Source organism: Mastacembelus armatus, chromosome 1 (genome assembly GCF_900324485.2).
Source record: "Mastacembelus armatus chromosome 1, fMasArm1.2, whole genome shotgun sequence".
NCBI classification, from domain to species: Eukaryota; Metazoa; Chordata; class Actinopteri; order Synbranchiformes; family Mastacembelidae; genus Mastacembelus; species Mastacembelus armatus.
The window spans coordinates 17,840,228-17,860,647 of record NC_046633.1 but is presented as its reverse complement, the minus strand read 5'-3'; the positions used below and the strand labels follow the sequence as shown (position 1 = coordinate 17,860,647).

The 20,420-nt window shown below is 40.8% G+C and overlaps 1 protein-coding gene and 1 long non-coding RNA gene across 3 annotated transcripts; one reads left to right on the top strand and one right to left on the bottom strand.

Annotated features, from left to right (window-relative positions):
* The first annotated feature begins 884 nt into the window (after positions 1 to 884).
* LOC113128532 (uncharacterized) lies at positions 885 to 4,824 on the top strand. Its single transcript, XR_003295518.1, has 3 exons — positions 885 to 968; positions 4,287 to 4,367; positions 4,447 to 4,824. It is a non-coding gene; the product is annotated as an uncharacterized LOC113128532 (long non-coding RNA).
* A 77-nt stretch (positions 4,825 to 4,901) lies between these two features.
* rgl3a (ral guanine nucleotide dissociation stimulator-like 3a) lies at positions 4,902 to 20,303 on the bottom strand. 2 transcript variants are annotated; one of them, XM_026303942.1, is made up of 17 exons: positions 20,069 to 20,303; positions 17,540 to 17,829; positions 16,006 to 16,050; positions 15,725 to 15,894; positions 14,735 to 14,895; positions 14,332 to 14,643; positions 14,137 to 14,240; positions 13,889 to 13,973; positions 12,769 to 12,843; positions 12,137 to 12,223; positions 11,977 to 12,009; positions 11,720 to 11,841; positions 11,532 to 11,627; positions 11,020 to 11,155; positions 10,589 to 10,855; positions 9,938 to 10,052; positions 4,902 to 5,291 (listed from the first exon to the last, which is right to left on the bottom strand). In XM_026303942.1, exons 1-17 carry the CDS (start codon positions 20,090 to 20,092, stop codon positions 5,224 to 5,226), a joined length of 2,190 nt encoding a protein of 729 aa, XP_026159727.1. In that variant the 5' UTR covers positions 20,093 to 20,303; the 3' UTR covers positions 4,902 to 5,223. The 2 variants fall into 2 exon arrangements, with proteins under 2 accessions (XP_026159727.1, XP_026159726.1); XM_026303941.1 differs by lacking the exon at positions 4,902 to 5,291 and adding an exon at positions 6,964 to 9,496.
* Between the last annotated feature and the right edge of the window lie 117 nt (positions 20,304 to 20,420).

Below are 20,420 nucleotides of genomic sequence, written 5' to 3'. Positions count from 1 at the left end.
AATACTTTAACAGATGTGCTTTACTTGCAGACTAAAGGGACAAAAATTACAGAATATATCAGAATGCAATAAGCAAAAACAAGTTACACAACTGTCTTGGGAGAAAACTGCGTCACACCGAGAGCACTGAGTGTGGCAGCCTCCATCTGACCCTGCCGTTAACAATAGCTGATAGGAACAGTAGGTTGGCATTGGTAGAGTGTGCCACTGAAAAGGGTTACATAAGAGCCATTACAACAAGGAGCCCCTATCTGATACAAAGGTTTTGCAATTTCAGGGAAACACCCATGTTTCTTGAGAATCTCAGGAGAGCAGCAATGTCAACAGTGCTGGCAAAGAGAGAACCAATAAAACCACTTGAGAGACATGTGTGTTTTGAAATTTTGTGACACAAATTAAATGCATCCAGAGCATCTCAGTTTCAGATGTGCAGGAAGGAAGTACGTGTGTGGAAGCAGCTGACCACAGATAGAACTACTGTTTTTGCTGCCTTGTGTTAGTAATATGAAACTGTAATGTGTTCTCACTTCTGCTTCTCCGCAGCCAACCAGCCCGCTATAACAAGGTTAACATTCCTTAGAAAACCGCAGTGTTTTGTAGTGTGCTACCCTTTCCTCATTCTCTCTCCCCCACCTCCCCCCGAGCCTCTCTTGTTCTCTCTCACTCACTCATTCCTTTTTCTTCCCATCCCATCTTTAAGCTGTAAAAGCTGCTTTGTATTGTGCAGAGGCTCGTGAAAACAGGCCAGGAGAGGAAAAGTAGGTCAGTGAGGAGGGACAGGAGAGGATGGAGGGGAGGGAGAGGAGGGGGTGAGGAGAGAGACAGAGAGAGAGAGAGGGGTTACTCAGAATGGAGGGCTGAGAGAGAGAAAGAAGGGAGGGAGGGTTACGTCACATGCCTCCACAGTGTAAACTTCAGAAAACTACTCTGTCTTGAAAGAAGCTCTGTCTTGTTGCCTGAGGGAGAAGGTCAGTACAAACACACACACACACACACACACACACACACACACACACTGTAACTTGGGTTACATCAGTATGTCAGTTTAGCTAACATTAAAAACATGTGATTAATTCCTGATTATCTCAGAGCCAATAGAATTATGTATTGAATAGCTCCGTAACATTTTCATATGGTTATTTTCATCATTATTACTCTTCAGTGGGTTCTTGTATAGATTTAGGGTCCTCTTGTCAATTATTGAATCTTAGTTAAACTATTAGAATTTGGGTGGGAGTGTGTTCTGGGTGTGCAGATATATTTAAATTTATATATTACAAATTTAAATTTGTAAATAGACACTGATAAATGTCAATCAAATGGTATACAGTGACTCATGATGCATCAGACTCACAGTTTTCCTTCAGTTACCAAACTCCAAACATACTGGTTTGACCTAATTTGGATTCTTGTCTAAATGTCTGCCCACACTCAACATTTAAATCCGGCTTTCCTGCAGGTGTGCACACAGCAGTAGGGGAGTGACCCAGCATCTGAACCTCAATTTGAGGAAGTTAATGAAAGCTTCTAGGTCATAGCTAGGATTGTGCATACATGTGTGTGTGTCTGTGTCTGTGTCTGTGTGTGAAAGAGAGAGGGGGTGTTGGCCCTGAGCTGCCTGCGGTGATCAACAGCCCTGGCTGGTTATGTAACGAGGATGCTGCAGTATGTAGGTCAGCAGCGCAGGGAGCGCCAGGGATGGGGTATGGGGGATGAAGCTGAGGAGTGCGTGTTAGACTTTGTGCTATGTGTATGTGTGTGTGTCTGTCAGTTTAAGTCTATACCTTGTCAAAGAGATATCAAATACTCTCAATCACTGTAGAAATCTCTGCTGAAAGAAATGTACATCTTTTGTTAACAAACAAAAACAAAACAGACGTGAAGCAAAACTGTCTTAATGTAAAGTCGGACACTTTTCCTTCAAAAGTTGATTAAACCGCTTGATCTGTTGCTCTAACATCAGTATGAAGCTTCGTACTTTTAGTAACGTCCTGTCCCTGTTAGGTGATGTAGGTGTTTCTTGGAAGAAATGTATTTATGAAGGAAATGCAGCCACAAACCACTGAGAATTAGACTTCACACACTCACACTGACGGTGCCATACAATCATTCACCCACTCACAGCCTGATGACACAGTCACTGGGAGCAATGGGATCAGTAGGAAACAGCCACATGTGGACTGGAGAAGCTGCCACTTAAAGACGACAAACTAGGAAAATGTAGCAGCACGTTGACGTGGATGTGTCAGTTTGATATCGTTTATGTCTCTATAAAAAGGAATTTATGTACAGTGTCGGTAGCAAACCATCTAAATCTCCCTCTAGATGTTCATTAAAGAACGACACCTGTATCAACCATGTAGCTGCTCCCACAAAACACTGTGGATAGGATTGAAGTCCAAATCTGAATGAATCCTCTACCTGTAGCCATAGTAACTGTACACAAGAACGATGACGACAGCTGTAGCTTCAAAAAGCTTATGTATTGAAAAAGCAGGGAAAAAAAATGTCTCATTCCCACATGCTAATATCTTGTTCCCACACTCTAATATCCCATGGCCATAACTATCTTATCTTTCTATAAACAATAACATAATATTTGATTACGATCAGTCAAGATAGTCAAGATCTATTGTGCTGTTTTCGAAAATTCCATAAAGAAATCACATAATCCTAATCACGATCATAAAATCTGACATTATCCTAATATTATACAAAGGACACCCAGATGTTCTCTAGGTAAAGAACACACAACTCAAAATGCATTTAATCAATTATTAAACACTCTGCAGCATCAGCATCAAGAGTCCAGGCCCGGTGAGGTTTATTAGAGCACATTATAAAACCTCAGGTGCATCTTCTGGATTTTATCCTTTGCTTTCTGTGATGACAATTGCAATTTTGAATAAATATCAGTGCTTGTGGATGACTAGTGTCTTTCTTGAATTTACAATTCCAGCACTGCGAGTGTTTTAATTTTTTGGGGGGTTTTTCTCCTAAAGTGCCTTGATATATCTGAAGTGCATGTTAGTTTGAATGAATATTTGTCAGTGTTATTGCTTAGAAACGGAGCCTAAAAGATCCTGACATTTTCACAATATCATATAATTCAAGCCCAAACCATCTCTGATAAATAAAAAAAGAATACGAAGCATGCATGCACATATACTGTGTAATTTGAGTACAAATGACAAAAGCGATATATTTTATCTCCACCACAAGAAATGGGGCTCCAATTTAGAAAAAAAAAAAACAGCAAAGAAGAAAAACGACTCCTCTGTTGAACATACTTGGTTGGCAGCGGTTCAGGAGAGAGTTATGTTGCCTGCTTTGACCCTGCTGCCTGTGTCCCACACAACACTGTAAAGTAGGTCAGTGTGCACACTGCTACAGATGTGTGTACAACAATGGTTTTAGGACTGCCAACTTCAGTGGAGTACTATGACACATACACACACACACACGCACAATGCTGATGCATTTACATCACAACATGAAAATAGGCCATAAGAAAGTTGGCCACTTTTGAAATTAAAGTAGGCCACTAGGAATAACTGTGTGCGTGTGTGCGCCGCTGTATGAGAGATGAATCAGCTCTATGTTATGCAATGCCAAACCACCCTTGGGTCCCATTACCATATCTTGTGCCCTAGTGCTACAGGAAGTAGTGTGTTCATGTGTATATGTTTGTTCAAATGGAGGGTGCAGAGAGTGATACTGACGTTAGCAGTCCATCAAGCTCGATTTTTCATTTATTTTTAACTGTTTCTGTCTGTAGTTTTGTGAGAAATATTATTGGAACTGCTTTTTGTTTTGTAATGATGATTCTCTTAACTGGGGAATCAACTCTTCAGGAAGATACTAGCAAATTATCTCAGTCTGCTTTTAGTCAAAATCAAACCACAGCAGTCATGATTTCTAAAAATAGTAATTCAATAATATACATTATGTGTGTGTGTGTGTTTTTTAGGTCTTCCAGGAAGATCTTTACAAATTAACTGGTTTCATTTTCAGGTGTGAATGCTACATACAAAGCTACAGGGGACTGACGCTGTGTGAAATCACTCCCTATTTAATACTGCACCACTTTTACTCACTGCCTTTTTATATTACTATCTGAATGAGTCTTCAGATCTGTCCACTAGATAGTGCCCTCACACTGTTGACAACGCCCGTCAGTCACTTATGGCACCCAGTCAGAAATAGCTGCACATATAAACCCTCATAAAACAATAATGTGCCTTTTTGTACACTTTGTAGGAATTAACAACAATGTACCTTATCAGGTGAGTCTTAGAGGTGCCAGCTGGGATTGATTCTTTGGACAATGCCAGGCTAGCTGTTCCCACCTGTTTCCAGTCTTTATGGTAAGCTACTGTAAGTTAACCTGCTGCACCTGTGCCTAAGCTTTTGTATATTCACTGTGTTTTCCCTATTTTTTTTCAGCCTTACAGTACCCACCAAAGAAGAGCTGTGTTATCTGATATACTCATGCCTCCTGACTCACAACACAAGGCACACAAAGTTTCCCACGTAGCTGTTGGAGAGTCCTGACTCAGGTGTTGTGAATCCATCTCCCAAGCTTCTCTGTAAAATGATCCATATTTTGATGATATAAGAGAATAACAATCTTTCAACACATTTGTTCAAGTACACAACATGAAATCCAAGCTGCCATACTGTTCTATAAATATTTTACCTGGAACATCACAAGAGATCAATAAAGTTAATTAAACACAGAGAGAAGGTAAAGTACCTGCTTTCGTAAGGAACTCCAACACTTTAGAGGAAGGCAAAAAGGCTTTAAATACTGTTTCTAAGAAAAAAAAAACTTTATTAATAAAGCATTTATTGAACTTTTGAAAATGCATAAATAAAAAAAAAAAACTTGCAGTTCAAATGTTTCACATATTTAAGTGCTTCTATAGGAGTGTATTATGTGGCGTTCAATGAACGCATGGGTTTTTGAGGATTATAGACTTTAAAAACTATATGAAACTCTCCTTCAACCTGCATATCAGTCTCAAGTTAATCCTTTACTATTCGTATAGTACACAGAGCTGATGCTGTGCTGTTTCATCAGAAATAATGCACTGTGGGCATTTCCACATAAGCCAACATTACTGGGGCTCCAGCAGCTTTACAGACAAACAACATGTTGGAGCTGCAGTGAGTGCGGTAACCTGCAGTCCTTCATGGCTGTTATTAAGTGGATTAACCCCTTTAGATTAGTCTCAGCCATTTCTCCCATCTGTCTGCTGTTACACCACAGACCTGCAACTGCCCAGCCACTACAGGAAACACAGAAACACAAACAGGACAAATTTAGTTATATGAGGATGTGAGCACTGACCTACTGTGTGTCTGTCTGTGGCTGGACAGGCGGACAGGCAAACACACACACACACACACACACACACACACACACACACACACACACACACTCAGAACAAATGCATGCTTATATGACATGCTGATATTTTTAAGGTAGACACATTCGCACAGCAGCCTCATCCTCACATGCACAACACCACGCACACAGAAGCTAATCTGTGATTAGTCGTCGGTCATTATTCTCAGCTGAGCGAACAGGAGACATGCAACTCATGTACAGTACTGACAGGACAAGATGGAGTTAGTGACTTCAGACGCAACTGTCTGCGTGGAGGGATTTAGGTCAAATGTAAAAGTGTGTCAGTGTGTGCGTGAGAGAGACACACTGCTGAAGGTGCAGCTCACAATGCATGAATGTCTTCTTAGGGATTCTTTGTTAAATTTAATTTTCTCCTCTTGACAAAGGCCTGAAATCAATGTAAATACAGTCGCAACCAAGTGCATACATCACCTCCAGCTGACCCTACTGAGTGGCTGACAGCATTCACCACAGTGGTGCTGGAGCAATACAATACAACAGCATGCCTCAACTTAGCGGTCTTACGTTAGACTTGAAATACGGCACAGTTCATCCAACAAAGTTCTAATTTTGGCAGATACCCCTCAGAAAGTCGATGTCCATCTATCAACACTGCAAGATCTAATAATTATTCAGTTACGTCAGAAAACGTGCAGATGTTTCTCATTTAAATAAAGTGAAAATGCAGATCTAAAACAAACCATTGGTTGCATCAAAGGCTTGGGCTACTTTAAATAAACCAACCGATTTTATTTTTGCTGCAGGATTTATTTCTGCCATTGAAGAGAACAAACACAAATCATGTAAAACTAATTTCAGTGGCTCAGAGTGAATTTTCCATGAGTCAACCTGGGGCAAACTGAGACTCATTTATATTCAGCTCTCACAAGAATCCCACTGCCTGAATGTTAGTTAGCCTATTGGGTGACTAAACAGTTCATGTCAGGAAACTGGCCTGATCTGGCCCTGTGTGTACACTGAGAGTCATTAAGAGTAAATTAGCCAAGAGGCAACAAGACAGAGGAGGACAAGTAACCGCAAACACAAGGGCAGTAGAGTCTGCTCTGCCCTCAGGGGAAAAGTCAGCACTTTATTTCTATTTTTTGTTTGTTATGCGTGTTCTCTTCATAACACACACACAGTTAACGTAATGTATTAATGTAATATAAGTAGTCAGCTGAGGGTGAGGGGACCATGTGTCATTCTGACATTGTGTACAGGTGGTGACACAGTGAAACTAATACAGCTAATGACGCACACAAGGAAAGATGGACTTCCCATGTCCTTACCATTTGATGTGGATAAGGCAGTAGCAGTGCTACAGCACATGGCTCACATAGAGTAGAGCAATTAAATTCAAAAACATGGTGAACTAAAAGAAAAATATGTGACCCATAGCTGTATTTAAAAACACCTTTTGAAAATGTATTTCCGCTCCCACTCACAGTGAATGAAGAGAAGTATGTTGAAAATATGCAAATTAGAGCTCATACAGCACAACAGGTCAGACAGGTCACAGCCTCGTACTACCACACGCACACACACACACAGCCACATCTGTCACTCTGACCTCTGACCTATGGTGTTTAAGGCTTCATCCGGGCTCAGGGACAAAAGAAGTGCCCTGTTGACCTGACTCCTCAGTCTATTTTAGCTGTGTTTTCGATGGCTTTCAGTCATGATGATTCGTGTTTGTTCTTCATCTCAATCTAATTTCTTGCTCCGACAAGAGATTTTGTCTGAACTCGCATTATGTCGACCAAAAATCTAGGTCACTGCCTTGATGTTTGATGGAAGGATAAACCAGTTGTTTGTCTGTGAATGGAACCAGGATGAGCATGGCAGGACAAAACATTTAAAGTCTGTGTGTGGGGCTCCACCTAGTGGTTGGCTACAACTATTATATTTATACAGACAGTCACGGTTCAGGATCAGCAGCTGCGACTGCGGTGCTGGTCTACAAAGCCTGAGTTCAGTTTAATTTATCAGTTTGATAAAGAGTTCGCATAAACTGAAACCTAAACTTAATATTAACCCCAGGCCACCTTATGCTGCCCAAATACCAGCCTCTCCTTCTTTCAAAAGTCATAACAAAATAAATCAACACATATAGTTACTATAGTGACAAGCACATAAATTGTAAATTGCCTTTATTAGTTTGTATTAGATATTAATTATAAACATCAAGTGCTTAGATTAAACTTTAAAAATAAAGAATCTGTTGAAATAAAATATTAGAACAAAGACGTGAGATCAAATTACAATGTGACAGTTTCATGTAGGTTTCCAACACATACTAAAGGAGAGAGCAGATAGGAAATCCTTCCTTCATTTACTGCAGCTGCCAGAGCTCATCCCCAACATTTAGCGTAACTCACCTGACAACAGTAGCTTTAAAACTGGAATCAGTGATGTAACATCCTGCACATAACTCAGCAGCACCTTCACCAGTGTGCGTCTGTACTTGATGATTTTAAAAGCATGCATGTGAACCACTCTCTGTGCATCTTCTAATGATCAGAAAGTGGTACTTTTTGATTATATCAATATGACTGTGCCTCCAATACTCTGTATTAGTACTTGTAAAAAGCTAGTTTTGGGGAGGATTGCACATCACTGATCACATGTCAAATCTGATTCACATACTAAAATACTTCACTCACACAAGCACAATTCTACAGGTTCACAGCATTGCACATAGTCAGATGGAGTAGCAATATTTCCCTGGTGGGACAAGGCCTGTTCTTGTACTTTTATTCTGTATTAACCTGCTCTGGATTACAAGTGGGCAGCAGCCTTTAATATTGGTGTCACAATTTCAACTTCTCTTTGAGCCCTCTTAAAAATGCAACAGTCCAGGCAAGATGGTTGAATATAAACATTTATAATGTGCACAGTGTGTTTGAATATAAAGTCTGCTTCATTTGATAGCAGCAGAAATTGTAAATCTGCTTATTGAATTCAAACGGATACAAACTTGAGCTGAGCTTAGGAGATACCAAAGCAAGTTAAGGACATTTATGTCTGAGAACATGTAGCGTTAAAGACTGAAGAGACGATCCAAGATGAACATGAACAAAAAAGAAAAGACAAAACAGAAACATTTTATCATGTCACTTGTGCTCTAAAAACTGAATACTGAACTGCATTAAATAATTTAAATTTAATAAAATAACATTAACTCACTTAAACATTTAAATCTTCAACTATGAGATAACAAAATACTTATTAGAGATTGTCCAGACAAATAAATCTCCATCTCAGGAGTGACAGGCACGGGCCCAACAGTGTTTCCAACACCATTTGATTCTGGGGAAGTTGTTCACTGTCCTTGGCACAACTGAAGCTAGACAGGTTTCACATTTGACCCAGATCTGTTCGGGAACACTTACTCATCAACTAGCAGTGAAAATCCCATACATAGCTTTTATTCTGTGTCATAATGAAGTCAGCAGCTCCTCTTACTCATAGAGCCAAACAAGCTGAAGGAAAAATCCCACGTCTGCTGTACAAATCCAAGGCAAGAATTGGCATCCCAATCTGCAGGCTTTACTTTACAGCCAGAGTTATTATTTCCACTGTGGAGTCATAACACAGGACTGTTTTGTCAGACCGGCTGCTCCTTGTGTTTGTAACTAACTGCAGTAAAAGCTGGAGCGTTCTTCCAGGCGTGGGCGGGATTCATGATGCGCTAAGATCCACAATGCAATACATGTGTTTTTCTCTGAGTAAAAAGGCTCCAGGAGAAATGTAGTTCATTTATCCACATGTTAGTTTTTAGGAATCAGTGTCTGCTTCTTCATTGCATTGCTGGTTAAGACTGTCTTGATGAAAGCTCCTCAAGATTATTTTTCAGTCAAAGCTCTCAGGTCTACGTCTTCTGCAGAGTTTTCTAACAGTCCTCCTAACCTTCGGTCAGGATAGATGCTTTACACTTGTGGCGGTTCTTGGGTTGAGCTCCAGGGCTGGAAGAAGGGCCGAATTGTCCCCTGTGGATCCTCCAGCGCTGGCGTAGCACAAAGTCATAGTTGGCAGTGGGGCACATGGCATAAAATACATTGGCTTTGTCTGGGATCTGGAGCTCTGAGGCAAAAAGAGGAATGAGGTGATGAAGTGTTGCAATTTATTTCCCTTTGCCTGCATCCACTTCTCAGAATTACGCGAAGAGATTTTTCCAAAAAATATCTCCATTTTAAATTTATTTCGATTGAATGATAGCATAGTGGAAGGCAGTGAAAAGCATGGATTGTTTTCCAGTCGGGAATTCAAACTACTTTTGAAGACATCATCATGGCTTGTGGTTAATTTGAATTATAGTTTATAAAGGCAGTTTTTGCTTTTTCTACAGTGAATTTTCTGCAACTTATTTTTATCGTGATTTAAAGTTCAGCTTTTAAATTAAATACAGTTTGAGTGATTTTTATTTTTTTAGAACAAAAGAAATCAGAGGAATGACTCATGCCTATTAGTCAAGATTTATCAGAGGCATTCAGAAAAGATCAGGCTGCACAAAGGGTTATTCACCTTTTTCATCGTTGAGCATCTGGCACAGGCTGAAGTCGTTGCAGCTGACGGCCTCCATGTTGTGTTTTTCAAGAGCCCTCTGAATCACCTGTGGCGTGTGGTCCTGGCTGGTCAGCTGGAGAGGAAACATCGAGGAGAAATTTTAAATCGAGGAGAAAATTTAAATCAAAACAAGTACCTACAACCTATATCTGCACTCAGAATACTTATTAATGTGACCATGACATATGTGAAGCCTGTAATTTTACAAATGAGCATTTTAGGTAGTTATTACTGCCTTTACTAGAATGTTATTTACAAAAATACCAGCTGCCATGACATCAGCCAACAGAGGCCTAGCATAATTTGGCTGGATTAAGCCTCCTATCATTTGAAAATTAACATTTCTGAGGTAAATAAATTATGGGTCTGGATGGTCTCTCTGTTTATATTTTTCATAACTTTGAGTGAATGAAAAATTGTCTCATTATTATTGAGAAGGATTCATTCATAAATCTTGGGCTGATAATATCTTAGAGTTAGATCATATACAAAATCCTGAAAAAAAAAAGAAGCTGTATAAAAGGTCATTTAGGCAGACTAAAACCTCACACTTCTGCTCTCTGCTTCTTTTTTGGGTGACCTCACAAAAACAATTACAAAGCTCTTTACCAGTATACTCTTGTAGACGTTCCCGTTGCTGACAGACTCCACACTGACCCTGATGATACACAAATCGGCAACCTGTTTGTTGTAGACAGGCTGCGCGGCCAGAGGAGAGCAGCTGGATGATGAAGAGTCGGGGCTCAGCACCGGAGACGAGGAGCTGAGGTCTGAATGAGAGGAGCTGCAGGAGGAGCTGGAAAGACTGTGTGATGAGGAGGAGGACATGGGGGTGGAGAAATCCTCTGCTACATTGTGAAGAGAACCCGAGAGAGACTGAGGAAGACGCAGAGAGAAGGAAATATTAATATCACACTCTTCTTTGAACTAATTTTAAGCTAATTCCCCCAATTTTTAAACTGACAAGTGAAAAATATGTAAACGTATTTAAAATGTTTTAAAATTTGTTTTCAATTACGCCTTTGCTTTAGTGTCCATACCTTGATTTTCAGTCGGATGGGGGAGGGCTGTGAGCCGGAGAGGTCCTCCATGTCAGAACTGCTGGAGCCTGATGAAGACACGCTGATCTGGTCAGCGTGGGTCTTCCTGAGAGAGCTGTCACTGCCTGTTCGCAACCTGGACACAAACACAACACAAACATAATTTAAGCTGAGCTGTAATTTAATTAAAATCTTCTGAAAAAAAAAAAAAAACAAACAAAAAAAAACAGGTCTTTCTGTTCATTACAGCTCTCAATCACTAACCTTTCTGTCTTAGAAGTTGATTACAGAATTAATGTTCATTACTTCAGCAATTTAACCTTCAAACACTGAAATTATGTAACGTTTCATATGTTTGTTACAGGATATCTCAAAAGGTTCTATATCCCACAAGTCTGTTTTGATTCATATCCAAATTTAGATGCTTATACATTCATATACATTTTTAGATAATGAATTTAAAGCCACTACTTTGGACAGGTTTTTACACAGAGGTGTTTTTCCAGACTTACGAGACAAGCTTCTTAGAGAGCAGACGGCTGCTCCATGTACAGGGAGAGGTGGGACAGGGGTCAACTGGAGGCTCCAGGTCTCGAGACAGTTCATAGCTGCACAAGGCAAGAATCATACACTAAGACATGGTGAACATGGCTTTGATTGTGCGTACACTCTATTGCAGAGGTATCAGTGTGCATCTCACCTCTCCTGGTCTGTGAGAAGTGTGTGCGCCTGCAGCCAGGTGGTTATGTGAGGGTTCACTGGGAGGCTGTATTGCGAACAGGAAGCCTGAAGCTGACGAATCTGGGAAAGGATTTCAAACTCCTAAAACAGAAAGAGATAAAAATAAACACAGGCAATTTTCTGCAACAGAAAAGAATAAAACAATTGAGAAACACAATCACAACTGAGTACTTTAATAGTCATTCATATAGGACACCACCAGGGGGAGACACCTACCCGTCTGCGCTTCTCAAAGTTAATGAGTCCCCCCTGTAAAAAAAGAAAAACATGAAGTGTTGTGATGGCAGTGCTTATATGGCATTAAAAATCTATTAAAGTACAATAAAACGAGCAAACAGAAACAACAGCTGGGTCTGTGGGTGTGATGTGTACTCACCTGTACAGTGTCAGCCAGTGCTGTATCTAGCATGGTGAGGACAGTCAGGTAAGTGCCCAGATATGGTACACCACCACCGCTGACATTCTAAGGACAAAAATCAAGCCGCATTTTAACATTTTGATAATAAGTACTCATATCAAATTAGTCAGGGCAAGACTTGTTAGCTTGAGTAGGATTCTCCCTACCATCTCTATTTCAAACAGCAAGAATATGGGGGTATAAAACATTTTACACTTGGTCCCACCCTGACTAAGTAAACTGCTAAACTGTGGGAATTACTGCACACGTGGGCTTTTATATCCTCTCCTGTGTACCGTAGGGACGAATAATAAGTCGTGCGATTTGTAGATGCGTCAACATTGTTTCCATTGAATAAAAAGACTGAAGAAGAGGGGAAGTGGAAATTTGGAGTCTATTTTAGCATGCCAGCTTTAAAGCATGTGACTTTTAGAGAAGAAGAACTGATGATCCAGGCAGAGAACAAGAAACCAACAACAGGCTTTTCATTTTTCAGTGCGCGGCCCAGCTGACGCATTAAATTTATTTTGGTGGCCAAACCTGAAATTGAGGAAGCAAAAGGGTATTTTCAAACAAAATGATGGTTAGTTCTGTGTGGAGGACAGTTTTACCGTCTGTCTGGACCCCGAGCAGAGCTGGGGTGATTTAAAGGTTGGGGTGGCATTGCTGTCTGGGTGATTTCCATCCTGCAGAAAACACACAACAGTGCTGTCAGCTCAGATAAAACGAAATGACAAATTCAGGATGTTAATGTGAGAGTGACTATTGTGAGACAACAAAGCAGACGTTACGTAACTGTTCTTTTCAGGACTGAACACCTGTTGGGAGGGCAAGAGCTTTGTGTTGAAAGCCAACTGTGATCGTATACTGTAGTTACTGCCCATTTGGCTATTAATGCTCTCAGGTGTGCACTGTGTGAGTCACGTCAACATTTATTTGTACAGTACTTTACAACACATTGACCCCAGCGCATTTATGTTAACATGACAAGTAAAATACTGCACAAACAAGCTGACAAACTAAAATGGATTGGAGCCAATGGAGGGACCATAATATAGGAGTGACATGATCACACCTAAATGTCCGAGCCAAACATGCAGCTGCATTTTGAACCAGATATGCAAGAGAGGAGTTTATTAATCAGTATGCACTGGACAAAAATAAATAACCACTGATTAGCAGTGGTGACCAAATACGCACTTTTATTAGTAGTTTTATTTGTGAAGGCTCCCAGCAACGGCCTTTTCATGATTTTGTAGAAACTGCGATGCTGATAACAGCAATATCACTAAATACACACTCATATCAACAGTTTTGTTTTTTTAGGCAGTGACCCACAGAACAAAGGAGACAGGGTGGTAGGTGAGCAGGAGACGAAGTATTCTTTCAGTCTTGTGATTTCAGTTAACCAAAAACAGCAGACCATTAACAGGACAACTAATTAATTTAAGATAATATGTACATAACACCCAGTTGATAAGTAAAATTAGGTTTTTGGTAGAATTATATGTAGCATTAAAAAGTCAAACAGGTGCGGTAGAAAAGGAAGTAAAGCTGTGCTGTGTTTAATCCACTCCAGTCTGAAAACACCTCTCCACCCTTGCGCCTCAGGGGAGGGCAGGTACACTCGAAATGCTAATGGCACAGATTTTTCCCTCCTGATTTAGGAACAGCCATCATCAGTCACACAGTCACACACGTATGTTCACATCAAAAAACATGTGTATTCACCTCCACCAGGATCTCTCTGCTGGTTAGCACACAGTTCTCATCAGGAAAAGTCTCACAGAGGTTATCAAAGGTGGCCATGCTTTCCCTGAGGGGAGGGGGGGAAAAAAAAAAAAGGGATGAATTCATTTTCTATATCTTTTGTTAATCAGACAATTTCAACAGCTACTTTTCTGTTTGCCTGCTGCAAAAACTTGTAGGTTCCCTGGAGAGAACCCAGGCAGGCTTTAAGCAAATTAACCCTGTAGTACCTGCTGACAGCTGCCCAGGTCTTCTTCAGGCGATACACAGCGTTTGACTGCAGAGCTGAAAGGATGGCCTTCAAAGAGGAGAAATTCTTCAGCTGTCTGCACTCCTACAGAAACACACAGATGTAGGTTTGTTATGTAATGCTGATAAAAGTGACATTTAACTGTATCGGGTTCTTGACATTATTTGATCCTGACCTGTGCTACAGCAATCCACCTCTCAATGATACGCGCTCTCTGGGCGGGGTTGGTGTACAAGCAGCGAGGTGAGCACGGGGCAGTGGAGGGGTACAGGAAGGCAGAGGAGGAGCTGGGTGATGAGATGGGGGAGGAAGTGGAAGGGCTGGGTGAGGACGGGCAGAGGAGTGAGGTGATGACACGGTTGGTGACGGCGTTGAACTGGGAGATGGTGGCGCGGACGGTGGGTGCCAGGTTTCGATTGTCTTTCTTGTCACGCTGGGACCAGACACAACCCAAGCAGTGGAAGGGCACCACTTTGACAAACAGTTCCTGGGGCACAAATGATAAGAAATGGTGAAAAAAAGAGATTCAGACACCATTATTAACACAGAGCTGTAAGGTTTTTGTTCATAAAACCTACAGCGTCCAATCTGGTCAGCTGCTCTGCCACTTCTCTCTCAGTGAAGTCCATAAAGCTGTGTTTGTCTTCCTCCTTACTGGATATCTCTCCTCCATCCTCCTGATCTCTGTTATCCTGCTGAAGTGATTCACTGTTGTGCTCTGACACAGACTGGGTGCAATCTGTTAAACACAATGAATCATAAAGGACAATGCCACAGGCTGCCCAACACACTTCACGAAAACAACAACGAGCATCACTTTACTTGAGCTGCAAAATCATTTCCATGATGGGACACTGGGCATGAAACTTAAAAGTTGGTCACATATTATGTATTAGAACTATTTCTATATATCAGTGGATACAAATCCATTTTTATTCCTGAAAACAGCTCCACTGCTTTAACATGATATTGCAGCAGTCTATCATAGTGAATGTGACATGATCGTTTTTGGGAAGCGGTGGCCTAAAAGTTAGAGAAGTGGGCATGTGACCGGACCCTCGACACGACTGTGGTGTCCTTCACCAGGTCAGATTGTACTGGGCAGCTTCCTTGTCTGAATGTATGTAACTGAGTGAATGAGATCAGGATGTTCCTGTAAATGACAGCATACTCTCAGTGGACCTACTCTAAACAAAGGTTAAAAAAAAAAATGTATAGGGTTACTTCAGAGCCTAAGTTAGTTTTAATGCCGAATAATATTATTTCTCTTTACTATCTATTTAGCTGTAGCATTCACTCATTCTAATCCCTCATTATCTTACACATTGAAAATGTAGACCTGATATATTATACTAGATAAGCTTGAGCTGTCAGTCCACTGCAAATAATAAATGATGATTGATAATATAAGTGGTTGAGGTGAGGTGCCTGAAAATCCAATCGGATTGTTACCATTCATAGAGACAGAGTAACAGATTCTGTATCTACAGTACATGTTCACACAGACACTACCATTGCAGGAGCATGAGAACAATCCATGTGTGACCATATTCACTGTTCCTCTGTACCTTGTTCCTCGATCTTCTTGCGCAGGGTCTCAGCAGTCTGGACCAGTCGTCTGAAGAAGAGACGCCGCCGCAAATGGCCACACAACAGTCGCAGGGCCTGAACCTGAAGAGGCTCATGGAAGTCTTCAGCGTATTCCTCCAGCCACAGACGGATCACTGGAGGTAAGGAGCTGTGGGGGGGGTTTGTTACTTAAAGTTAGTCTAAATCTTGATTAGATCAAGGCAGGGCACAAGTCAACATAATTTCTTGCTGCAAAAATAACAGGTGTGAGTACACTCACCTGCGAGAGCAGACAGTATTATCCAGGTTCGCAAGTGAGTCATCTCTATGAAAAAAGTAAACACATGCACAGGAATCAGTTGAGTAAAAATATCACCACATAAATGGATATCATGGTAAGGTAGTGAAGACAGTAAATATCCTGTGAAATTCCCGAGGATCAACCTTCATAAAGTTCAGCCTGAGGAAATGTCCAACATCACTTTGAATCCCTGCAGAGGCTCCATGTCACACAATTAGGAGAAGCTGACATTTGATATTCGGGTGTTTGTGCACAATAATAACAACCATCTTAATAAACCACCTTTGCTGAGCAAATCAAAGAATGTAAGGATTGGAATTCATAAAATAATAATTCATCATCATCAAAATCATATGGCACCTTTCAAGTTGCAGTGAAGCTGGTTTGTTAAATGTTATAGCCTGTAGAAAATCCTGTCACTCACTCACACACACACACACACACACACACACACACACACACACACACACACACACACACACACACACACACACACACACACACACACACACACACCTTTCCCATGCTGTCCTAAAGCTGACCTCAGGAAACCTGTTGCCACCAGCAACACAGATATGAGGGTGAAAGTGTGATACACAATAAATCCACTTCAAGTTGCCATTTTCAGTACATCCATACAGCTGCAAAGGACTTTAACATTAGGCTCTTTTCATTCTAATTATTTATATTGATATTGGATTAGATGGGGGGAAATCTTTATTCATTTCTGTCAGCGGACTCTGTGACATTCATTAGCTGCAGATGAAGATTCCTGCAGGTAAATTTCAGTTAAGTGAAGAAGCTCCTCTGCTGGGCGTGGCCTATAGTCCTCACTAGTTTGGAATTGCTATTTGAAAGCTTTATTTAGCTCATGACGACAGCACCAGTCATAGAAACTTGCATTCATAGAAATTTGCTTTGTGAATAGCTAAGGCTAAAAGGTAAAAGGGTGTTAAATTGCTGCTAAGCCTCCTTTGGAAACTGATGCATATAGCTGGCATGTTGTAAAACTTGGTTAAACATTTGCTCCACTTATGCAGTGACAACCTATTTAAAAAGTAGCACACAATGGAATAACAATCTGATTAGTAAAAGTGTCACTGGCTCCAAAACATTTTAACTAAGGACTAGAAACAATTAACATGTATCGAGTCAGGAGAATTTCCCAAATTTACAACTTACAATTTATAACTTGTCAAATTTACACTTAAAATGGACTGGTGGGCCTCAGAAAGAGCAAGGCTAAGTGTTTCCCTTTGTTTCCAGTCTTTATGCTAAGCTAACTAGCAGCTGGCTGATTGATATTCTTATCTAACTCTCAACAATAAAGCAAATAAGTGAATATCCTAACTTCTTTCTCAGGATGAACCTTTAAGCTAGACTAAGCAGTTCCTTCTGAGAGCAAAGAGCAACAGTGTTCTCATATTGCCAGCTGACTGAGCCCTCATGGTGGTTTTGCCATGTCTCCATTAAAGAAGAACCTGTAGCGCCTCAGGGTGTGACAGTGTCTCACCTCTGAAACAGCAGCTGGATGAGGGTGTTGGTGGATGTGAAGGCCCTGTATGTGGACAGGAAGATCCGGGTGAAGTCGGGCTCCTGTTGCTCGGGGTCCAGCAGGTGGGTGATCAGTCGCTCCAGGGTGCCGGCCTTCAGTCTGCGTACCTTCACTGTGTGGTACTGGACGAAGCTGAGGGCTGTGGAGTTCTCCGTTATGTCCGAGCTTGGCAAGACGGGCTCTCTGCGCAAAGTGATGCCAAACACGGCCCCGTCCTCCTCCTCCTCCCCCCACTCCTGCACCGGGTCCTGCAGGAACAGATGCAAGGTCGTCAAGATCTGGAAAGCAATAACTCTACCACAATCTAGGTTTCTATTCGTCTCCCATCTTTTTCATTACTGTGGACAAGACATGCTATAAGAGATTTATTCTAAGTGTCAGATAAAGAAACATGGAAAACTAATAACTTAATTAAATTTCTCACAAGAATCTGTGCAGAAATGAGATGGAACCAAACAGCCACTGTATGTTTTAACACTGCCCTCTACCTCATTGTCTAAAATCATGAATCACGCATGAAGCTCGTTTGTCACTGGGTGCTTAACAGGACATACCTCATGACAAATAAGCAACAGGCCTTCAAACTGAGTACTCTCATTAAAAAGGTCAAACTTCATACTTGAGATTCTGCCTGTGACCCAGCCTTGATCCCTGACGCAGACACTTGGTGACTGGATGGTTGATTAGGCAAAGAGGCATTCACTGACATGTTTACTTCCACAAACAGACGATTTATTGTCCAATGACAGTTTGACTCTGTGACACAGTGTTTGGGATAGCAACAGCATAGGTTTTCCCTTACATAATCACTCCAAATGTTACACTGATTCTTTTGTATTGTAGGTATGAATGATGAACCATAATATCGCAGTAAATACAGGAGCATCAGGGTGCTCTATTTGAGTATGTCTCCTTAAGCTAAACTGTTATGTTTTACTAAGCAAAATCTTACTAGTTTCAAAGGATAACCTGTAGATTCTCATATAATTAATACCCAAAGTTAGGATTTTTTTAAATTGTTGTTTAACACATGGAAACTTAGAAAACAAGCCTTAATTTTCTTATATTCCCACAAATATATTCAATTACAGCCCAACTCTAAGATTGATTTTTAGAGCAACACCACATGACAACTCAATGTAAAGCAGAGGTGATATAGCAAGATGTAAGAAAATACAAGAAAATCCTGAACAATGTATCATGACAAATATAACCTGAGAGGAAACTATAAACCCAATTAAATAAAACTTTTTTTTTTTTTTACAAAGCAGGATTTCCAGACTTTGCATATTCAGAAATAGCTGAAAAGATGCAACAGTGTGAATTAAAAACTGCAGAGTAAGGGCTTTGTCTAATGATCTCGCATGATAAGGCAAGGCCAACAAGTTAAAAAAAAACAAAAAAAAACTAAAGACAAGAGCATCAACATAAAGTGAAACACAACTGCAGCAGTAGGACGTACAGGAAGAGCCATTCCACTAATACCAGAACACACCGTGGCCCTCCTTGAAAAATGTCGTCTGGTGTCAAAGGCACAAGGACTGTTGGTGGAAATTAGTGTTTTGGTGACTGATCTGATAGTGTGAAGACAGAATCTCTACACAGGCAAACATACAAAATATTAAAAATAAAAAACGAGATTTGCAGTCTACTTATTTGTTCCACTTGTTTATTAACAACTGACTTTTCATTATAGTTGGATTAGTTATTAGTTCAAAAACAAACAAATGCCACTGTATAAAATGGACAGAATTTGTAATTAACATTTTAGCAGTACTGACCAATTTCCTACGTGCTGTACTGTAGACGCTATATGCTGCAAGCGTTTTAGGACCATGTCATGTGTACCATTTAGTGGTACACATGACAACAGGTACTCAAAGCCAAAGCATCAGATGTATCATTTTAAAATTTTATAGAAGGAAATTAGACAAATACAAAAAAAAGACCAACTTTACTGCATTAAGGCAGTGTGTCAGTTATTGCTGACAGACAGATGCTAAATGGCCCCACATCTGTAAAGCCACAAAAAATACATAAATAAATAAAACATTCTGATCTGCATCAGATTTCATAAAGACTGTGCCAATCAACTTTCCTGAGAGATGTAGGTGCCTGGCTTTAGGGCTGCACTAACACACATCCATTCACAGGTAATCCAGAATCGCTGTTATTTGGCACATATGGAGCAACATGCTTGAACAACATGCTTGAACAACACCTGACATCACATGACAGAAACACAAAAACCTGTGTGCTTGCTGCCACACACAACCAGACACTGATGCACTGAATTAAACCATTATATCTCTGGGTCTGTCCAAGCGGCCAGAGACAGAGATTCGCCTGTAGATGGGGATCCATAAACATCCTACTACAAAAACAGTAAATCTAAAAAACGACGTGTGTGTTAACTTATTCCAACTCTCTACCCCAGGGCAGACAGTAGCGCTGGAATTACCATGAGTGACATTTAGATCAACCTACCATTGATAATTGCCATTTCCCCATGTTTGTCTTGCTCTTGAGTGAACAAATTCCAGTCTTCTGTCTGTAAAGTCCTGCGGCTGAAGATCAGGTAGAGCTCAAGGATTTAACTCCGTCCTCTGACGGTTAACTTCAGTCTGAATTATATCTGATAGTTTCATTTCGCCGCGAAATAAAACAAGAAAAAGTTTAAAAAAAAAGAAAGTTGAACTGTGTCCAGACGCCTGACTTGAAGAGCGACTGAAGACGAACTAATCTCAGCGCGAAGGCAGCACAGGGACACGCCGCACGTCAGTGGAGTGGGCGGGGCTATCGATACAGGTATGGGCGGGGCTAACACTACTGACCATAG